This window comes from Caloenas nicobarica, chromosome 3 (genome assembly GCF_036013445.1).
Source record: "Caloenas nicobarica isolate bCalNic1 chromosome 3, bCalNic1.hap1, whole genome shotgun sequence".
NCBI classification, from domain to species: domain Eukaryota; kingdom Metazoa; phylum Chordata; class Aves; order Columbiformes; family Columbidae; genus Caloenas; species Caloenas nicobarica.
The window spans coordinates 26303776-26323551 of NC_088247.1; the positions used below are offsets into that span (position 1 = coordinate 26303776).

A 19776-nucleotide genomic window follows, 5' to 3' on the forward strand; every position below is an offset into this window, starting at 1 on the left:
ATTAAGTTGGAGAATACAGCTGTTTTCTAAAACGATGGCAGAGCTGAGAGAAAAAAAGACTTTGTAATGCAAAAGACTGTCTTGGTCTCAGGATATTCACCAGAGACACTCAACAGTATGAGAGCAGAAGCAAATATCTGGGAGTTCACAAAGCAGACTCTACAGTGGAAGTGTGTAATTCTATGTGCTTAAATCTTTGTTGAATGAAGGCCAGACATTTGAGTAGCTTAACTGCATCTTTAGCATGCAATCAAGAAAAGAGCCCATGCAACCAGAGGTGGACAGAAGGACCTGCAATAAGTGAACATACCTATGCAGCTGCTTTAGGAACACAGGGGTAAATGCTGTTTTGCTCAGTCAGGTTCTGTGGAATCAGAATTCCTCCTTTTTTAAAAAACCTTATAAAAATAAGCTCTCTACTTGTTTCACCTGGCAGTTTATCCAGGCTCTTCCCTGTTCTATAGATTGCACTGCAGGTGACTATCATTTGGTTTTCTCCTAAATTGTTTTCTATGCAGATAAAAACGATTAAAAAAAATAAACCCCAACGAGTTTACTGTGTAATGTTTTGAACAAAAATTCTGAACAGCCTCTGGGGATGGGAAGAAGGAAGAGAGGTTTCAGTTTCTTCCAGTAAGCCAAAACCAAATTGCAACGTTCCACAAATGGTATAGACAATATAAGGTCCCCACGATCAAGGTCACTGGGAATGGTGATTATCACCACACCAGCCCAATGACTGTGAAGTGCAGAGTACAAAACCACAAACAGGGCAAATGAGCAAACGTTTCATAACCAAAGTGTGTTAAAAGGAAAATGAATCCAAGCAGAAACTGAACTCCATGTTGTAATCAGCCCTTTGTCAGCTTGTTTCAGCAAGATTTCCAGGGCCAGATCCACAGCTGCTACCACAGCTGGAAGCACGGAGCCTCCTGAGAAGCCAGTTGCAGACTCAGATGCTGCTGCTTCCTGTTTATTATTATAGTGTAAGTTCGCATATAATTTACCATGTTCGCTGCAGATGTATTTATTTTTATTGGATGTTTGTGCTAAAATGTATATGCCTATCATTTGGTGAATTCATAATATTAACGTTGATATGTTCTGTCGCTTCGCAAAGGAAGCCATTTGTTAAAAACAGGCAATCTTTACTGTAAGCAGAGGGGAAATACAAAGAAGAAAAGAAGGAAAGGAGATTATTCCAGAAAGAGAATCTCCAAGCCAAGCCCAAAATGTGTAAATAACGCCAGGATTTTTTTCCACATTTGATTTAGAAAAAAAAAAAGAAAAAAACCCTCCATGTATTTAATGCCCAATTGCAAGCAATATTTATGCTATTCAAAGTGAATCCTACGGTAATAATATTTGTAACTATTTTTAGAATGCCCAGAAAACAGTTGCATTGTGAACTATGTTCTACAAAATAATTTCTCTAAAAACAGAACAAAACTGTCACTATAATGAAGGGTTGCTTAACCACTTAACTTTTAATAATACCAAATTATCCATGGAGCAATCAGTAACATACTAGCAAACACATTGTATTGTTACCTTATAATTTCATACTAACATTTCAAGCCTTATTTTACGCTACTTTTTAAGAAACAGGGATTATTTTTACTTTCTACAGGTTTTTTTTTTTAAAAAAAAAAAAAGAAGCCGCTCTTCTGGCCTAATAATATTTTCAATCCGCACAAATAGGTAAAAGTTGGTATAAAGTTATTCCTAAAGAAAATCTCTCCTCTTACATAGTGTAATCATCCCGTATGACAGAGTTTAGTACAATGGGTCCTACATCCTTTTCTTAACCCGTCCCCAGTACAGAGAAATGCACCGAGTCCCCACATCCCAGCAATCTCCGGCTTCTCAGACTTCTCCAGGGGACTGCAACCAGCTGGTTTAATACTGTGGAACCCTGTAGATTCGTTCACTGTTCAAATACTAAAATGTGTTACTTCCAACACTACTAAATGTTCATCTACATTTTGCTGTTCCCATAAACTCAAATATAGGCTCACTTACAGTGACATGAAGGTGCTAAATTTTTTTACCATCTAAAAAAGTTATCAATATAATTGTGACTATGCTAAACTAGACAGTGTAGTCTAAAAGTGGGGGTTTAAAGCAATGTGAAAAAACATGTGTACTCCAGCCTTAAGTATTCCCCAATACCAGAAAATACGAGTTCAAAGTTTCCGTCTGTATTCGTAAAACATACGCAGCTTTAAACTGTATTGATTCGTGCAAAACTGAATTGTTGGAGTTTATTTCATGGCACTTCTTATTAGGTATATAAAATACAGTATTTTAAGGCTATCCAAATATCTTGAATTAAGGTATTTACGATGAACTGTAATAAAATTAAAAAAGAGGATTATTAAACTGAATGATAAAGATCAGATTGCCTTGATAATAAGAAGTTTCAGGCAACCAGGATGTTTCTTTATAAACAAAACAGACTTCATTACTGGTTTCTGGAGTTACTTGTTATAAAGTATATTAAAATAAAACTGATTTGCTCTTCCAGATGTATTTCTTTTTCAAAATAAATCAAAATATCACTAGCAAGAAATAAAGACCAATTATTTGGTCTTTATAAAGTGATAAAACCCAATTTTTTCTCTCTACATTTCCACTATTTTTGTCCTATCTTGTGTATTAGCATCAAAGTAAACCAATACTTATTTCCTATAATCAACAGGGAATTATGTATGTTGCTATCTGTAACCTAATATAAAACATAACATAAAAGGTAATAATAATAATATCACATACAATTATTTGTTCAATTTCTATTTGTCATAGCAAAAATATTGCTATATTTCAAGTATGTCAACCAGTATTTGAATTCTATACAAACACAGATGTAAGCCAAATATTGATACATTTCGATACGCTTTTATGTATTGTGAGCTTCATCATATTGCTCATTCTTAAAAGACATAGGAGCATAAACAAAGGGATTACATACACCAGTTTAGATTTAATGTGTGATTACATATACTTTAATTTATGAAGCAGCAGCTTTGTAAGGAAATGCTTCTACAGTTATTTCACAGCAAATATTTACATCTATTTTTCTAACGCTGAGCCTTTGAACATTTGCATACACATTAACATTTGCACATGCAAATAGTCCAAATGGCCTCAAAAGGGCTGTTGTGACATGAAAATTTTTCAGGACTGTGACATAAATACAGTTTTTAATTGCTGATCATGCAGAAGTGTGTTTTAGTAGAGAAAAAAAAATACCACCTTTCAGATCTTATATTCCCAGTTAATTTTTGTTAGGACCAAGTCCTATATAGAGCTGAATGTTGCAGAGGGAGATAGTTTGACTTTATTTCACTGTCACAGGACACAGAGTAGGTAGTAAAGTACCATTTGTGGAAAAGGGGCAAACACAAGTCCTTACTTCCTCACTGTTCTGTTGTACTAATTGCAATTTATTTGTGTCTTTAAATTTTGGAACACATTAACTTGGAAGAATCTAGCTTAATCAGAATTTACTTAACATTTTTGTCATATGTACATTAAAAATACATTTAAATTAAACCACAATCCAAGTCACTGCTTGCAATTAGCATTTGCTACAGTTTTTCATCAATCCTGGCTGTTAGGCTTCACATTTATTCACTGAAAAGATGTGATATTTTTAATAGTACCTGGACTATGCATTAAAAGATGTAGTTCTAAAACCAGCAGAATTTTGTGTCATTGTACATGTAAAATACATGTAGTAGTAATTAGCTGACCATACGGTTTATAACTGATTTGGCTCAGCATCTTCACAGAATGTGTCCCAGATGTTATTGTAAGGTTTTTATGCATGTACAAAACCCCAAAAATAAAACGCCCTTTATGACGGTAATACATAGTCTAACTTCTAAGGCCATATGCAAGATTTCAATTCTTCATAAATATTTGAACTGATTTTGTAAACATTTAGAAAACTGTGTACTGTGCTACAGATTTTAAGTGTGACAGCCGACAACATAAATTTTCTAGATGATGATCGAGTCAATGTTAGCGCAGCTGTAGCAACAGTAAGACATGTAAAAGCTTAAAGTTTAGTTTCAACCGTTCGAGTGCATTTTTCATAAGATTCAAAGATTGCCAATGATTTATGCTCACTACATAAATTCTAAATTGCCAGTAAAAATAGGAAGTAAAATTTGAACCTCTTAAAATTATTTTTGGAAGTATTTTTCAGCTGCACAAATAAGGAGTTAGGGCAAGGCAGTAAATTATCCATCTCCTGCAAATAAATAACACTTTAAACAATAATAGTGCTTTAGAAAGGAAACAATCTCTGTACTGAAATTAATGTAAATACAATTTATGCATATTAATATTTTCATTACCTAACTAATTCAAACAAAATATTTAGCCTACAAAATTTCTATTAGAAGCCAAAATGTGTAGTCCTGGGAGCTTGTTTGAGCAAAGGCGATAGGTTTTGGACATGGCTCTTTCGAAGCAGACAATCTCTAAAATGGTGATTCACAGTGCACAGAGTACAAATCTTTCTCCATATAGTGTGCAGCTTCATTGTGTGTTACCTTGCAGCACAAAACCTATTAATATATTTCTTATATCTATTGTAACTTACATAAATTACAAGGTGCTAATCCTTAGCCTGCGCACAGGTAGGATGTGATTCATCTGTTCTAACTTCTGAAATCAAAGATAATCATCTGCAGCCTATGCCCTAGATAGACCATCTATAGGATGACTAACATAGGATAGGACCCAAGCTGCTTTGCCGCCAAAAGGATAGATCATCTGGAGAGTCATTCATCTTATCCTAAGGCAGGTACTTTAAAAAGCAATATGATAAATCATAGCCTGAAGGCTTCCTATTTCCTTCTGGTAACTACAAGCACATTTAAGATGACAAGCTCAGACTTGTTGTGTGGTCATGCTTGGTTTGCCTCAGATTACAATTGTTGTAAACAAGATATAACTATTTTCAGTAAATAGAAGCCATGCAACAAAATAAAACCTGAAACTAATTTTCTCCTTGAAATTAAACAGCAATCAGTCAAACCAAGAGCAACAATTCTAAATACCGAATATCAACTCATGAATCATGTAACATCCCATCTTTTTGCTTCCAAATGCTGTGTTTCAGGTCATTTAACAGAAACTCCCAAATTTAAATTTCAGAAACCAACAGTTTCTGCCCCTGCTTGACTGTCTATATGATACTTACAGATCAGGATATAAAGCATAAAGAACAACTTGCCACAAAGCCTAGACTGCCTCAGCATTTAGAGAATTTTGCATGGAACTGGGATATGAAAATGGCATTTTTTTAATCTGTCACTAAAAGCCGCTTCTTTAGTATCAGCGAAATAGAAGATCATAATTAAAGATCATAAATCGCAGGCTTTGATAGCTAATTCCTTTTTTAATTGTTTTATTTCCAGGAAAAAGTCACCTTGATTGCACTCAATATTTCTATGAAATCTCTGTTTAAGTTTTACTTTCTGATTACGCCTTCCACACTCGTTTTGACTAAGGAAGAAAAGCACTGTGTTTTATATCATTCAATACAATGTAAAACTCCACAAGTCTTCTAAATGTACTGCAGTATTTGCGAACTAATTAACTACTTCCACCAAAGTCCTAATGAATTCCCTGTAATAGTGCAGGCTTTTGTTGGGTGTTAGTACCAGAGGAAATTATGGTTTAGTCTTCTAGAATTATGTTGGAAATGCCGGTCTGCTTCCATAATCTTCCCCCTCACAGCAGCTGAAATGTTGTAAACAGATTTATTTATTTCCTGGATTTGTCATTCAAAACTGATGTTTCTTCTTTATAGGCATTTTTTCTTTTGTTAACTAATTAAAGTCCACCTTCGAGAGCTTTGTTCAACTGCTGAGACCTACCACTTTAAAAAAGTCCTTCTGAATTCTGCATTTCTGTGTTCATGCTCCTCCTATTGTTTTTCTGGTCCTCAGAATTCTACTCAACAGAAGACAGTACACTGGAGCTTAAAAGAAAGTACAGAGGTAGATGGACACTAAAAAATCCTTTTTAAAAATTATTTCCGAGCAATCATTCTGTCTCAATGCTTCCTACAGACTTCTGTTTATCTCATTTCTCTTCATCTCTGTATTGCTGTTTTTTCTGTTTGCTTCATTATGTCATTCTTGATACTCTTCTCTTTGTATTGCCTTGCTTTGTTTTCCTTCTTTTTACTCTTAATTATTATATTTTTTTTATGTGTCCTGCTTCTGTTTGACTATTTTCTGCTTTTTACTTCTTCCACTCTGTATGTGCCTTTCCATCCTGCTGCTTCCTCATTTTTTCTGCTGTGTGTGCAAAAAAACCTGTCACACACAGTTCATCAGATAGTAAACAATAAATGTATGGGAACGTTGTAGAATCCTATAATGGGAACCGTCATTTCCATCACACCACTGTATCAGCGCCAGAACAACTGCTACTGGTGTATTACAAATGCCTTAAACATCCAGACGGTGGAAAGAAAAGCTGCAGGTTGCCGCTTTCTTAAACATGTGAAAACCAGTGCACAGAAGACAAGCCAACCTCTTGAGCTCCAACATCAATCTAGAGTACAGCACAGGGGCTTCTTCAGCACCTGCAGTTTATATCTTCTGCACCAGTTACAAGGCCCATTTGTTGACACTCACAGCTATCCAAAAACATACACAATACGTAAGATTTGAGTATTGCCTTGATGGTTGGTTGCCTCTGTTGTGCCATTTGATTGACTCTTGTTAGTGAAATACAGGATTACGAAACAAAAACTATCACCTTACATGCCTAGACATCTGAGAAAACCAGGAAACAAAAGTTTAGTGTAGAAATGCTCAGCAGCGCCTAAGGCTTGTTGCCATGCACACTCTTCTTTTCTGAATTGGCTGCCTGTTCCCTTAGCCGTGCTTATCTGGGACCTAAAATTCGGGCATCCCTGAGCTTAATCCTCCTGGAGAACTCAAATTGCTAGTTATGTTCTCAGCTCAGAATTTAGTTCCAGAAAAATGTGGCAAACAGTGGTGGTAGACACCTTTTAAACAAACACAAACTTCTCTCATAAGAGAAGTTGCTCAGGAAGGCAAACCCTGACTACCTGACAGATTAGCACCTATGTAGAATATTTAAACTCTGCTACAACTTATTGTTTCTTACAACGGTGAAATTTCTTACTTCAGCGATTTTTCCATCTGAAACATACAACCAGGCTAGGGAACAAGGACCCAAGCATTTATGAGCTTGGTTGGATGCATATGTGTTAAAATCCTTGGGTTGGACAAGATGACCTCCAGAGGACCCTCTCAACCTAAACCATTCTGTTATTCTGAGATCCTCTAACGCTGAAGTGTAACTGGAAGTCAGATCTCTCTCAAGGTAAATGCTCAAGCTACCACACTATTATGCAAAAAAGTGAGCAGTAGCATTACCTCATCAGTATTTCTGGAGGAAGGAGATCCCAGTATTATTCCCAGGCAGGTTTTTAAGCCCTTAGTGTCTGAGGTATCTACCTCCATTTATTTTCAAGTCCAGGTATTTTCTGAGCATGACACAGTTTGTATTACTGGTAATCCTCAATGAATCTCACTGTTGAGTTTCTCCCTGAACCTATGTAAGTCTTTTTGTATTCACAAGGACCTTCACAAATAATCTTGGATAAGTAGCTCCCGTGTAATGCAAAAGAAAACGGAAATGAAAAAGAAAGGCTGTTGAAGTACCATTCAAGTTTATTTCAAGTTTAAAAGAAGGTACTCTAGAGAAAGATAAATACTGGACAATGCCAGAGTTTCACGCACTGGAGACTCCAAACACTTAAATGCCTGGAATTTTCAGAATAACTTAAAATGAGAATATTGTTTTTCTTAGGAGTATATTTGTTCTATCACTTCTATACCTTGAATCTACCATGTATGAAGTTATATATTATGAATACTACAATAAAATAAAAGTATGCAGAGTATTTTTTAAGGTGCAGGCAACAGTGTTAAGAGTTCTCAGTAGCACAGAATAAATTTTATTCTGTATTTGTACAATAAAATTGATATGTTTATACACACAGCTTGTTTCTTTTTCAATTTCCAGAGAAAACTAGTTACCATTAGCAGTTAGAAAACATAGAGCAAAATTACTAAATATATTCAATCTTAAAACAAAACAAAACAAAACAAAACCACACCACAATAAAGACTATTATTTCAATTCATCTAAAATGTAAAAATCTGGAACTATAGTTTTCTACTGGTACAAAATAATTCCTGAAATAGTAACTCCAATTATTCTGTATTACTTAAGAAACTTCATATTTACCCACGCACTGGAATATTCATATTCCTTGCAGATTTAGCAACTTCTTCAAATTTTTCTATGCTTTCTTCAATTGAACAATTAATATTCATTTTGCTAAAAGATTCAGATGCTGCACCAAATACTGAGACTTCTGTAGCCCCTGCTGCAATCTGAAAAATATATTTCAATAAAATAGATCATAACACCATAATAAAAGATTAGATGAAGCATTTAATTCTGTATGACATTTTAGAATTTTAAAGTACATTGTAAGAATATAATCCACATCTAAAATATAAGTTTAATTCCTTTTCTTTATCTATTGCATAAAAACACACTGAGTCAAAATTTGAGTTCATTGATTATGATGTATTTCCTTCCTTTTCTTAGCAATTACGTAAACAGATTTTTAAAGTAATACATGATAAAGGCATTAAGATGTAGGAAATCATACAAAGCAACTATGAAAATAATGATGATTGATACTTATATCCATTTTCCAGAAAAGGAAAAGATCATATAACAGCTCTGAAACATCCATCCTCTGTACAAACCTGTTCCTCATGAATGACAGGGAGTCATTCTCGTGCTTTAGGAAAGCTCTGTGCCTGCATGTGCCTAGAGCAGCAACAATAACCAACAGTTCTAGGATAAAGGGCTCTATTGGTCTTGGGATCACAGTCAATACAGATAATATGGAAAACGTGTATGTGAGAGTCTGCTGAGAAAAAGTCTCAGAGCAAATACCAGTCTAGAAAATGTATAAATGTGGTGACTTCAGTGAAGGGGCAATTAGTCTGAGCTTGTCCTCAGTACCTCAGTATTCAGTGAATCAATCAACATGAGGCAAACTAGAATGCTGAAAGCCAATTGATATGAGAAGAAAACATTTAAGCTTAGGAGAATAGTTAATTAATTAATTCTCACTCTCCAGTGAGAATAATAACCATGTTCTATGAAAAAGAATGGAGCTTCTCCCTTTACTCTGTGCTTCTGCAGGATGATGTCTAAGCTTCAGCAACCCCTACAGGAACAAATAACCTCTCAAATAGAGAGAAGAAAAAAAAAGCGGCAAGCAAGAACTCAGCAATCACCTACAATTATTTTTGCATTGTTTTCCTTTCATTATATCACTAAATACAGTATAGAGATATAGCAGATTTAATTCAACTCAAACAAGCTACCACTGCAGAGAAACTTGTGGCACTATACATCTGACTATCGACAGTTAACTTGCCTATGTACAGGATTCTATTTTAACAGATTTCATATGCAATATAGAAACTGAATGATAGACTACACTATAAATGTCCATATAAGGCTTGTCCTGTATCAAGACAAAAGCATAGAAGTATGAAAATTTTGCAGAAAACAAAAAAGTGTAAAGATCTGATTTTCAGTGTGTATGTTTTAAGAAGACTGAACTGCTCCACTTTTGCACTTTCAGACATTTCAGGTCTATAATTTCGAATATTTATTTTGTATGAATAGAAGCAATTTAAACTTTTAAACTCTACCAAAATGAAATGCAGAATTTAAGAAATCTAATATGTTCCTATAAAGCTTTTTCATTTAAATGACTCTTTCCTCATTCTTCTTCACTACTTTCCAATAAGAAGACACTCTTCAGAAACTTTTCTAGGGCTCACAAGTCAAATGTGAAGGAACCGTCTTTCTCTTTATACACAAGCATCATTTACAGGAACTTGCAAAGACTGTTTGATTAATACTTCCATTAAACTATGAATATATAGAGCTTAACATCACTCTGTGAATTTGCCCACTTTTCACAATGACAACTGAAAGTTTTTAATTTAAAAAACTATCTTAGTTCTAACATAGCAGGTTATATGACATTAAATAGTTTATGGTACTGTACTGAAAGAGTCTGAAACATGAAAGAGGTAATTGTGGACGTCTTCTCTGAAGGCACTTACAGCAGAATGAAAACCTTGAAGATTAGGCGTGAGAACAGGATATTGGACTCCAGGATGCCGCTCGATGCCCCTCATTACTTCTTTGTGATCTGCCATCTAAAATATATGAATAATTTGTATTGATCAGCAGTTATTTTCTGATTTTATATAGCTAAACAGGAACTGGCTTATACTGTGGTTTTGCCTTCATTAGTTATACAGTTCATATAAAAAGCAGAACAACAAAGGGGTTGAACTGATGTTGTACAAACACTCTTTTTTTTTGATTTCTCAACTTTTGAGTATTTGAGTAGCAAGCTTTCCAGTTCTATACGAATATAGAACTGGGGCTAAGATTTCTATGGTGTTTATTTTTGTGTGTATCTGTAAAAACATAACTTGTATCACACACTGAGAGACTTGTGATCATCCTGATCATCAACTGTTATTGCAACTTTAAACTTACTTCATTGGACTCAATAAGTGGAATTTACAGAATAATTGACATTTTAAAACCATCCAAATCTTGAAAACTTCAGCACTCTGATAAATGTGACTTCACAATCTTAAGCATAAGTGAATCTGAATTACTCAACACTGTAATCAGCATATTTGAAAAGACTAATCACAAGTCTATCCTTAAACATAGAGAAAAATCCAGTTCTCGCATAGTGTAACATTTTAATGTACTTAGAATTTTCTTCCAAAAGAAGAAAATAGTCTTTTAGTACAGCAAAGGTCAAAGACCATAACTTTATTCAAACGTTTGTTTTCTGTAGTCTCCTCTCACAAAAGAAATTCTGCCTTTTTAGGATATTTTTACACTTTTCTCACTCAAGATTAAATATGCTCCATGTACTAATCAAGAAGATGAATCAAAGACTTATTAATGTAATAAACTGTAGATTATTGAGACAAGCATATTTTCTTGAAAGAAGTGGAGGAAAAATGAATTTGTTTTTTAATGGTGTGCACACCTGAAAACAATAGTCACTAAAACATATCCCTCATATTTCATGTCTTACAGACTTTGAGTTTTAAAAAATGAATATTGTCTTTTAAATGCTTTTTAAATCAGCTCTCACAAAAGCAAATCTTCCAAGCAAACAATATTCAATTGGATTTCTGATCCTTTCTACACTGATAAAAAGTCATTTGAGGAGTAGTGTATGAAAAGATATATGAACTACAAAGCTTTCATTACTCCTTATTTTCAGTAGATACTTTATTGATAGCTTTGCGGTACCATAATTCTAAATATGAGATAATAAATTATACCAGATTATTAAGTGACGATACTACTGGCAACCTGGAATCTTCCTATCACTGGTTTCCTACTACAAAAATGAATGGATTAAAAATATCAGAAAAATGCATGTATGCCTCCTCAAATGTAAACCAAATATGTATCTGTAAGGAAGTGGATATATGGTGTGAAAAGTGTCTTATAGCGAGACAAAACTCATTTCTTACCAGGAAACACATGATGGCACAAAGCAACTTTTTCTAATTGCTTCTACATAAATTAAATCAATGTGACCACCTAACATATCTGATAACCTCACAAAAACACATTTGGTAATGGCCTTAGTTTTTTAAGAACAATTTGTAATTCCCTAACAATATAAATAGTATCTATGCTTCTCAGGGCAGGGAAGAATGTTTGAAACCATATGATTAATCAAACAGCAAATGCGGAACAAATTCCATTCATTGAAATTATATCCTGACTTAAAATATACCAGAAAACCAAAATGACACCTTTTAAACCAGTATAAAGCTGCAAGATCCAAATAATATTATATGCATTACATTTGTCCCGTTACTATTTTTCCTGTAAGTAAAATCCCATTTTAACACATATTGCATGCTGTGAGATTTTAAATTGTAATAAAATATTTCTTTTCCAAATTTCTTTTAAAATAAGCTTTCTAATGTTAGGTATTTATAATTTTTGGCTGTTTAGGTTATAGGTGTGGGATCCTGTTTTATATGGCACCTCACTACTGTGGAACCTTCTCTTTTAGCTTTTTCAGTAAAAAAATCTCTGCCAAAAAAAACAGTGGATGGGAAACCATAAAAGAGCTTTAAAATACTAAAAAAAGAAATAAGTGAATGAGTGATCTAAACATAACTGTGAATTCTATTCCCATGACCTATGAAAAAAGAAAGGACTAAAGAAAGGACTAAAGAAAAGACAAAGTCAAGACTGCACTCCTTATCAAAGCAACACAATCTTATCTTTTAAGTAAGAAAAAAATAAACAACTTAAGCCATTAAAATAAAGCATTCAGACACGAATTTAAGATAAGAAAGGATTGTTCATTTTTTTCAAAACTGACAAACCTGTGCTAAATGGGCTGTTCCTAATGGCTTACAGGAAAAGGAAATAACTAAACAAGAAAGGAAGAAATCCACCTCTGCTGTAGGCTTTTCCTTCTAATGTTTAAAAACCTGCATTATTGTCTGTTGCTGTAACTGTCAAAGTTTAATGGCATTTGCAAAAACTTAGCCTAGTCACTTTTAATGGACATAATATCATTGCCCCTGCATTGACACCAAAGAAATTCTGCATTGTCGCTGTTCTCTTCCCCTTTCTCGTTATCCTTCCTTTAGACCTTCCCTGGTGATCCCACGAACACTGAAATAAATCAAAGGAGTCCCTCAGAGTGCTGTTAAATTTGTTCTGCTAACTCATGAATAAGAAAAAGTGCGATCACACTAAGTTTTTCTCACAGGAAAGCCTGGAATACAGTCCAGGGCCAGGATGTATCCTCAGTTTAAAATGGACAAACTTTACACACATTTTGACAGAAGATGTGCAACAAACAATGTTAAAAATGGAAGTATTTTCTCAAATGAATTAATTTCATATTTTACTTTGTAAATAACTTGTGTGGTCCTTATTAACCATATAAGTGCTCAAATGCTTCTGTGCAAACAAGCGCGTAATTTCTTGAAAATTAAATTATATAGAAAAGTATTTCCTTACTTGCTGGAAATAATAATGTTTGTACAAACAGAAGCTATATAGTATATTTCAGGACTCAGTCTGAATTTGCAGTGTTAAATCCCACATGAAAACCCGGCACTCCTAATGCCAATGTAGTTTTGGTGCTGACTTCAGAAAGACTAGGATTTCTGCTGAATTGTACCAAATGTAAAAATTAATTTTGGAAAAATAATGAGCAAATTATTACAATTCATCAAAACTGAGTACGGCTGCTGATAGAGTGCTAGATCTGCAAAATAACTAACGTGCCTGACCACTACTACATATATGAAAGTCCCAAAATTAGATCTTCCAAACACACTTCCAAATGTGGAAAATGAAATTTCATTTAGTTAAAAAGAAAAAAAAAAAAAGGTATGCTACCTTTCATTTTACATCAATGACTGTTAGTTCTCAGAGAGTATAAAAGAGGTAGGAACAACATTAAATTATGTTAATGATGTGTTACTATCCCAATTCTTTAAATACAACTGAATGTTTACATAAATAGAGAAAAAAATCAAATGCACAAATACTTTCTTTGCCTCCATTCCATGGTACAACTTTAACACTGACTGTAAAGAATTTTCTATGTATTATTAACTGCATAAAGTCACTGCCCCTTTATGAGCAAACTCAAAATCAGGACAGAATCTGCAACATCTCTCCTTAACTAGAAACTTTCAACATGTAAGCCTGTGTGTATTTGTACGTGTGTTTGTGTTTTTATGTTAGTGTCTGGAAAAGGAGGACTGCATGGTGAATGGATAGACAGAAATGTACCAAGTGCAGCAGACATTCAAAAATGGTGTTTGGCTTCAGGGAACAGTCAAGTTTCCATGACAGTCCACACAACCCCCAGATCTGGGGAGTCTGCTCCCCTGGTTTGGTGCTAGGGTGCACTCCTGAGATGTTTACCCAGTTTGCACAAGCCCTGTGCATGTAAGATTTTTTTGCCCTGATTATAGGTCTCTGAATTGGGAGACTTCCACAAGAAGTCTCCTCCATTCCCCAGAAATCAGCTCCACTGCTGTTCATCTGGATACTCAAACTCAGTACTTTGCATCCCAACTGCTTCATATAGAATCATAGAATCATTTTGGTTGGAAAAGACCTTTTAGATCATTGAGTCCAATCATTAACCTAACACCACTAAACCATGGCCCTAAGAACCTCATCTACACGTCTTTCAAATACCTCCAGGGATGGTGACTCCACCACTTCCCTGGGAAGCCAGTTCCAATGCCTGACAACCCTTTCCGCAAAGAAATTTTTGCTAACATCCAATCTAAACCTCCTCTGGTGCAACTTGAGGCCATTTCCTCTTGTCCTACCACTTGCTACTTCACAGAAGAGACCAACACCCACCTGGCTACAACCTCCTTTCAAGTAGTTGTAGACAGCACTAAGGTCTCCCCTCAGCCTCCTTTTCTCCAAGCTAAACAATCCCAGTTCCCTCAAACGCTCCTCTTTAGACTTGTGCTCCAGACATTTCACCAGATTCATTCTCAAAACTTCATCATTATTTTCACACTCAGCATCCTGTATCCCAGTTGTCCTTTACTCATGGTGTTGATCCATCATCCCCACACCTCTTATCCCCATTCAGCATCCTGTGACTGATTCTCTTACTCCCTATTTACTGCTGTCCCTTGCACATATACACACATACAAATTCCTACTCTTGTGCTGCAAGGGGCAAATTTGGAATCACCTGCGAAATTATTTATGTTTGGAGAGCAATGACAATATTTAAGATTTCTCACACCCTAAGTAGTAACCATGGCAAATTGTACTCCTAGCATCTCTGTTGATCAGGGCCTGGAGTGCTCTCCTCCTAAGTGTTCAGCTGCCTGCACTCACAGCCAGTTCATTGATAAGAAGACAGCAAGCTGAGAAGCCCAGATCAGCCTTGGAGCTCACCAATAAAAGCTGTAAAGTGGATCAGCACGGCCGCCCCAAACCAGCTCTGTAAAGAAGTCCTACATTGCCTACCCTCCCTTTTCACTCAGCTTCACAGCAGAAGTTGATTCACAGCAACTTTGAAGCTGAGACACTCTCATGCTTCCTCCCTGACTGAGAAATGGTGCAGCTGGACAGCAGAAGTCAAGCTGGTGCTTGGCCATGGACCTTACTGACTGGATCCTGACTATATCTCCCAGACTTGAATTCCTGGCTTAACCTGAGGCCTGCCACATCACCGCAGACTCTCTCCTAAGTATGACTGCTCTTGGCTGCCCTGGTTACCCTCCCCAGACTTGCTCTGCTCTCCTGGGCTATGGGACTGCCCTTTGGTCAACAGGGCTACCAACTCTGCTCCCCTTATCATGCTCGGCTTCCAGTTCACCTTCCCTTCTGCAGCAATCTGCTCTTGCTGCTGATGACTTAGGAATTTAACCAGCTTTCTGCACAGCTTGCCAGCTTTTCTTCAGTTTTGATCACTTTTTAATAATTATCCCAATGTCAGCTGACGTGAATAAAAGCATTAAACTTGAAAACTGCAAAAATGGTATCTGACAACAGCATCCAATTTTACAAATAAACATTATTTCTGTTTCCTTTTCTTGTATAATTATACAGACTATACTACTGGAAAACTCCACTGCATGGAATGGCATTTAAATTGAAATAGTTCTGAATGGTGATGAGTTTACATACCTGAGGCACCCATTTGGATGAAACAAAACTGGTCACTTCTATTGCAGGCAGGCCTGTTTTGGAAAGCCGGTTGATTAACTCAATTTTGATATCAGTTGGGACTATCACCTACGGACATGGAGACATACTACAGTAAAGTATTTCATGCAGTCAGAAATGTTTGCTCAGTACATAATCAATACTTTTTTTTAATAATGAACTATACTTATACATTACACAATAACTATACTGTTTACTGACAGTACGAAGCTACTGCATAAGGAAGGCACTAGGCAGTATACATGATGCTACTCCTTTTTTTGTCCACCACAAAAGAATGAGGAAGCACTTCTGTGTAACTGGTTATAGATCTGGTCTCACTAATTGTTGGTAACCAAACACCAACCTAGCAAAGCAGCAACAAAGGAAATGATAACACAGAACAGTCCAACCAGAGAAAAACGGAGGAAAAAAAAGCTTCACAGCTGAGGCACAGTAATTCCATTCTGGTAATACTACTAACATCTTTGGAATCAGTAACAACAATATAAACAATATATGTAAGCTTATTCTCCTGTTTGCAGAAAGAGGTGACTGTTTTGATACACATACACGACTTTACGTAGTCTCTTTCCATCTTCTTCCATGCTTCTTTAACCCTTCAGGCAAATAGTATTATCAAAAGAGTAATATTTTTTTCTGTGTCTGTTCATTGGGATGTATGACAAAACCTATTGTACTATTCCTAGTAAAGTAGCACTTGTAGCACAAACACATATTGTGAAGATAGCCAGTGTTTCGTGACATTTAACAATTATGTCATGACAGGATGTTATTGACTGACAAGACAAATTCCAGAAAAAGCAATGGCAGTTGAATAACAGAAAGGCTAGTTAACCAAGCATAGAAAGAAATTGTATGATTTAACATCTGGCTAAACAGTAATATACTTTTATTCTAATATACAAAACAGTTATTAATATGAAAAGAAATAAATCTATTTGTAGTACAAAAGAGAGGAAACAGGATGAGAAGGATGTACATGTTTTACACAATGGAAATAATGCAGATACCCATGTCAAAACACATTAAAAAAAAGCGAAAAATTACCTTTTCATTTTGTAATCCATCCCTTGGCCCAACTTCTACAATCTTTATGTACTCAGGCAGTCCAGATGCTTGAGATTCCTGAAATAAAAATCAATACTGAAACACAAAACAATGAAGGTCACCAAGATCACAGGTGATCATGGTTCTGGGTATGAAGTCATATTGTTGACATTAAGTTTGCTCACGGCCTTCAGAAATCTGTGTGAACATGTTCAACACCTTGAGTTATGGAATAAAAGTTAAAAGCAGAAGTTAGCTGGATGCAAGTTCCACTGCTCCTCTGAGGCCACAAATGTTTATTATAAAAATGTACATAAAACCATAAATGAACATTGTGTTTTACAGAGTGAGAAATATTCACATTTCAAAAAGCTTTCCAGAGAACAATCCAGTCCTCCAAACTTCTAACTGAATGTTCTCAATTTAACTGAACAGTTACTTCTCTGTAAAAGTTTGCAAGACTAGGCCATAAATCCGAAAAGAACAGAGCGGTCAAAAAATGTTGAAGAGATTATTAATGAAAGATGAAAGTAATTCCTCTGACTGAAGATGAAGGTTTTAAAGAAGGATTTAAAGGAGAACAAGGAAAGCCCTTGGTAGACAAGACGAATTTTCCAGGTGTAAGAGCAGCCCTGGAAAGGCAGGAGGCCGACGGTGACAAGAGGGAAGGAAGGCTGTGCTAAGGTCAAAGAGCTAAGGAGAGCATGGGGACTTGGAGGGGGAGAAAGGAGAAATAAGAGCAGCAATGCAGGTGAAGGGAAATGAAACTTCCTTTTTTATTGTTTAGCTGCTCTATTATTGAATCAAGTTGACAGGTGTGGCAGTTAATGTAGCCTGGGCCTTTAAGTCCTGAAACACTTCAGAGGAGTTGCTGAGACTGACCCCCAAAATCTGTGTGTTTTTAAAAGCACAACAAATGGCCAACCTGGGGCACACTGCCCACGCGCAGAGGAGCGGACAGGAGGGATGCAGGCAGCCTTGCCACGAGCTCTGCAGACACCCTGTTTTCTGCATTTCACTGAACACAGAACCCAACCCAGTGTCTCTATTCCTATGTTGAAAGCCCATGCTGGGATTAGTGTGAGTCACCTATGGAACAGTTGCAGTCACCACCTCCCAGGAGAATTAAACACCCTGGGAAGGAATGGATGGCACCGTCAGCCCAGGGGGGCAGCCAAAAGTCACTTCTGCTCTATGTAACTATGGCCACTAATCTCACATCATCCACAACCAGATGAAAAACCCATTTTTCATCCCTTCATGGCCAGCATCATCAGGGTTGTTTCAACCGAATGGTCACTAATTTCTCCTCACGGTTAACGGAAAATGAGCACTCCTATAGCACCTTTGGTTTCTTCCCCTGTTCTCGGTGCTCGTGGATTAAAGTAAATTCTCTGCAGCAACAGCCACAATACTAGCCAAAATACAACAAAAACATATTTCAGAGCATTTACTGTGTATTTATCTGAGCCCAGTAAAAAGAATGGGAGACAGCTGTATAGTATCTATTTGATCATGTGGAACATCTGGTAAGTTAAAAGTCTGTCAGGCTGTGCTAAGCCCACACTCGCTGACAGTATAAACCTACTTAAATGTGAAGGTAAAACCTTCACATCTGCTGCATATTGTTTCTCTTTTTTTAAGTTATTTTCACAAATATGGCATCGCTTCAGCACTACAGGCATAAATCTGAGTTATTTCATGATTATCAGATCCTTCTTGTTACAAGACAAATGCCACAGCTGTGCTAGGAGTAAAGCTGTGACTGGGGAAAAAAAAAAAAGAGGCTAAAATAGATTATGTGAACCGAAGTTTAATTTAGAGCATGAAAAATGTCCATAAAACTTTGGTGGCAAAAAATGTTCCATTTCTAGGCCAAGGCCTGTAAATCCTATTCAGTTCCTACTGTGGTCAAACTTTTGCTGAAATCAAAGAGCTGTACCTGTCTTTACAGAGCAGCTCACACAGCTCAAGCACATGCAGTGGCCATTCACACAGCCATCCAGGGGTTGTCTGCAGCCCCAGGATTTCGTAGGGGACAGAAGTTTGGAATGGACACTGCAAAAGGCATTCAAGTATTGATTTTCATTCTCCATCTGTGTTATTAGAGTTCTATAATCTCTCTGAGCCACAGTCCAGGTGTCTCATGCCCTGATTTTCCCTATAGCCTTCCTGTCCACTAGTCAGTCTCAACTCCAATTCACTATTCTTGAAGACAGCACTGAGAACTGTGTACAGGATGATTCTCACAAGGGCCACGCAGTGGACAGTCAAGGCAGTACTGCAGACAAAGCCTTACATTCTTTGAGCTGATGAACTAACAGCTTTGAGCAAACATCTTAGTTCTTAGTCCAGAAGAGTCTTGCTTTGCATTGAATTTCATCTGGTTTCAACTATAGTACATTGATTGCTCCTGTCTTCAAGGTCACTCAGTTCCTCCTGTGTGGTATCCAGTGTGGTATGTGATAACATCTCCTGTCTTTCTGTCATCAGCAGATCTTACCACCTTGATACTTCCTGGTAAAAACATCTGGACTAACATGATTACCTTATTTTACCACAAAAATATATTATCTCTAAAAAACTGTGTTAGTGCTATAGAAGAAATGTATCTTAAAAAAAGACCTGAGGAACTCACCCCAGTAATGTCTCTTTGGTCTAATAAATCCGCTTTCAACATTATCTCCCATTTCTCTCTCAGCCAGCTTCTTATTCATCTCACAAATCCTGTTCTGTTCATCCTTCTCTCCGACTTAACTAATAATTTCTCTCGTGCTGCATTCTTGAAGCTCCGATAACAAGTAAGTAAAAGGGAGGCGAAATACTTATGTT

General features: G+C 36.2%; 1 protein-coding gene across 4 annotated transcripts in view; it reads right to left on the minus strand.

Annotated features, from left to right (window-relative positions):
* The window catches only part of HMGCLL1 (3-hydroxy-3-methylglutaryl-CoA lyase like 1), an 82445-nt gene that overhangs the window by 40006 nt on the left and 22663 nt on the right, over positions 1-19776 (minus strand). For 3 of the 4 annotated variants that reach the window (XM_065631582.1, XM_065631580.1, XM_065631579.1), the window contains exons 2-5: positions 16945-17022; positions 15856-15963; positions 10227-10322; positions 8311-8459 (exon numbers count right to left, since the gene is read on the minus strand). In XM_065631582.1, the coding sequence (XP_065487654.1) occupies positions 8311-8459; positions 10227-10322 (245 nt within the window). In that variant the 5' untranslated portion in view covers positions 15856-15963; positions 16945-17022. Of the gene's footprint in view, positions 1-8310; positions 8460-10226; positions 10323-15855; positions 15964-16944; positions 17023-19776 lie in introns of those variants that run through there. The other variant, XM_065631581.1, reaches the window with a different exon arrangement.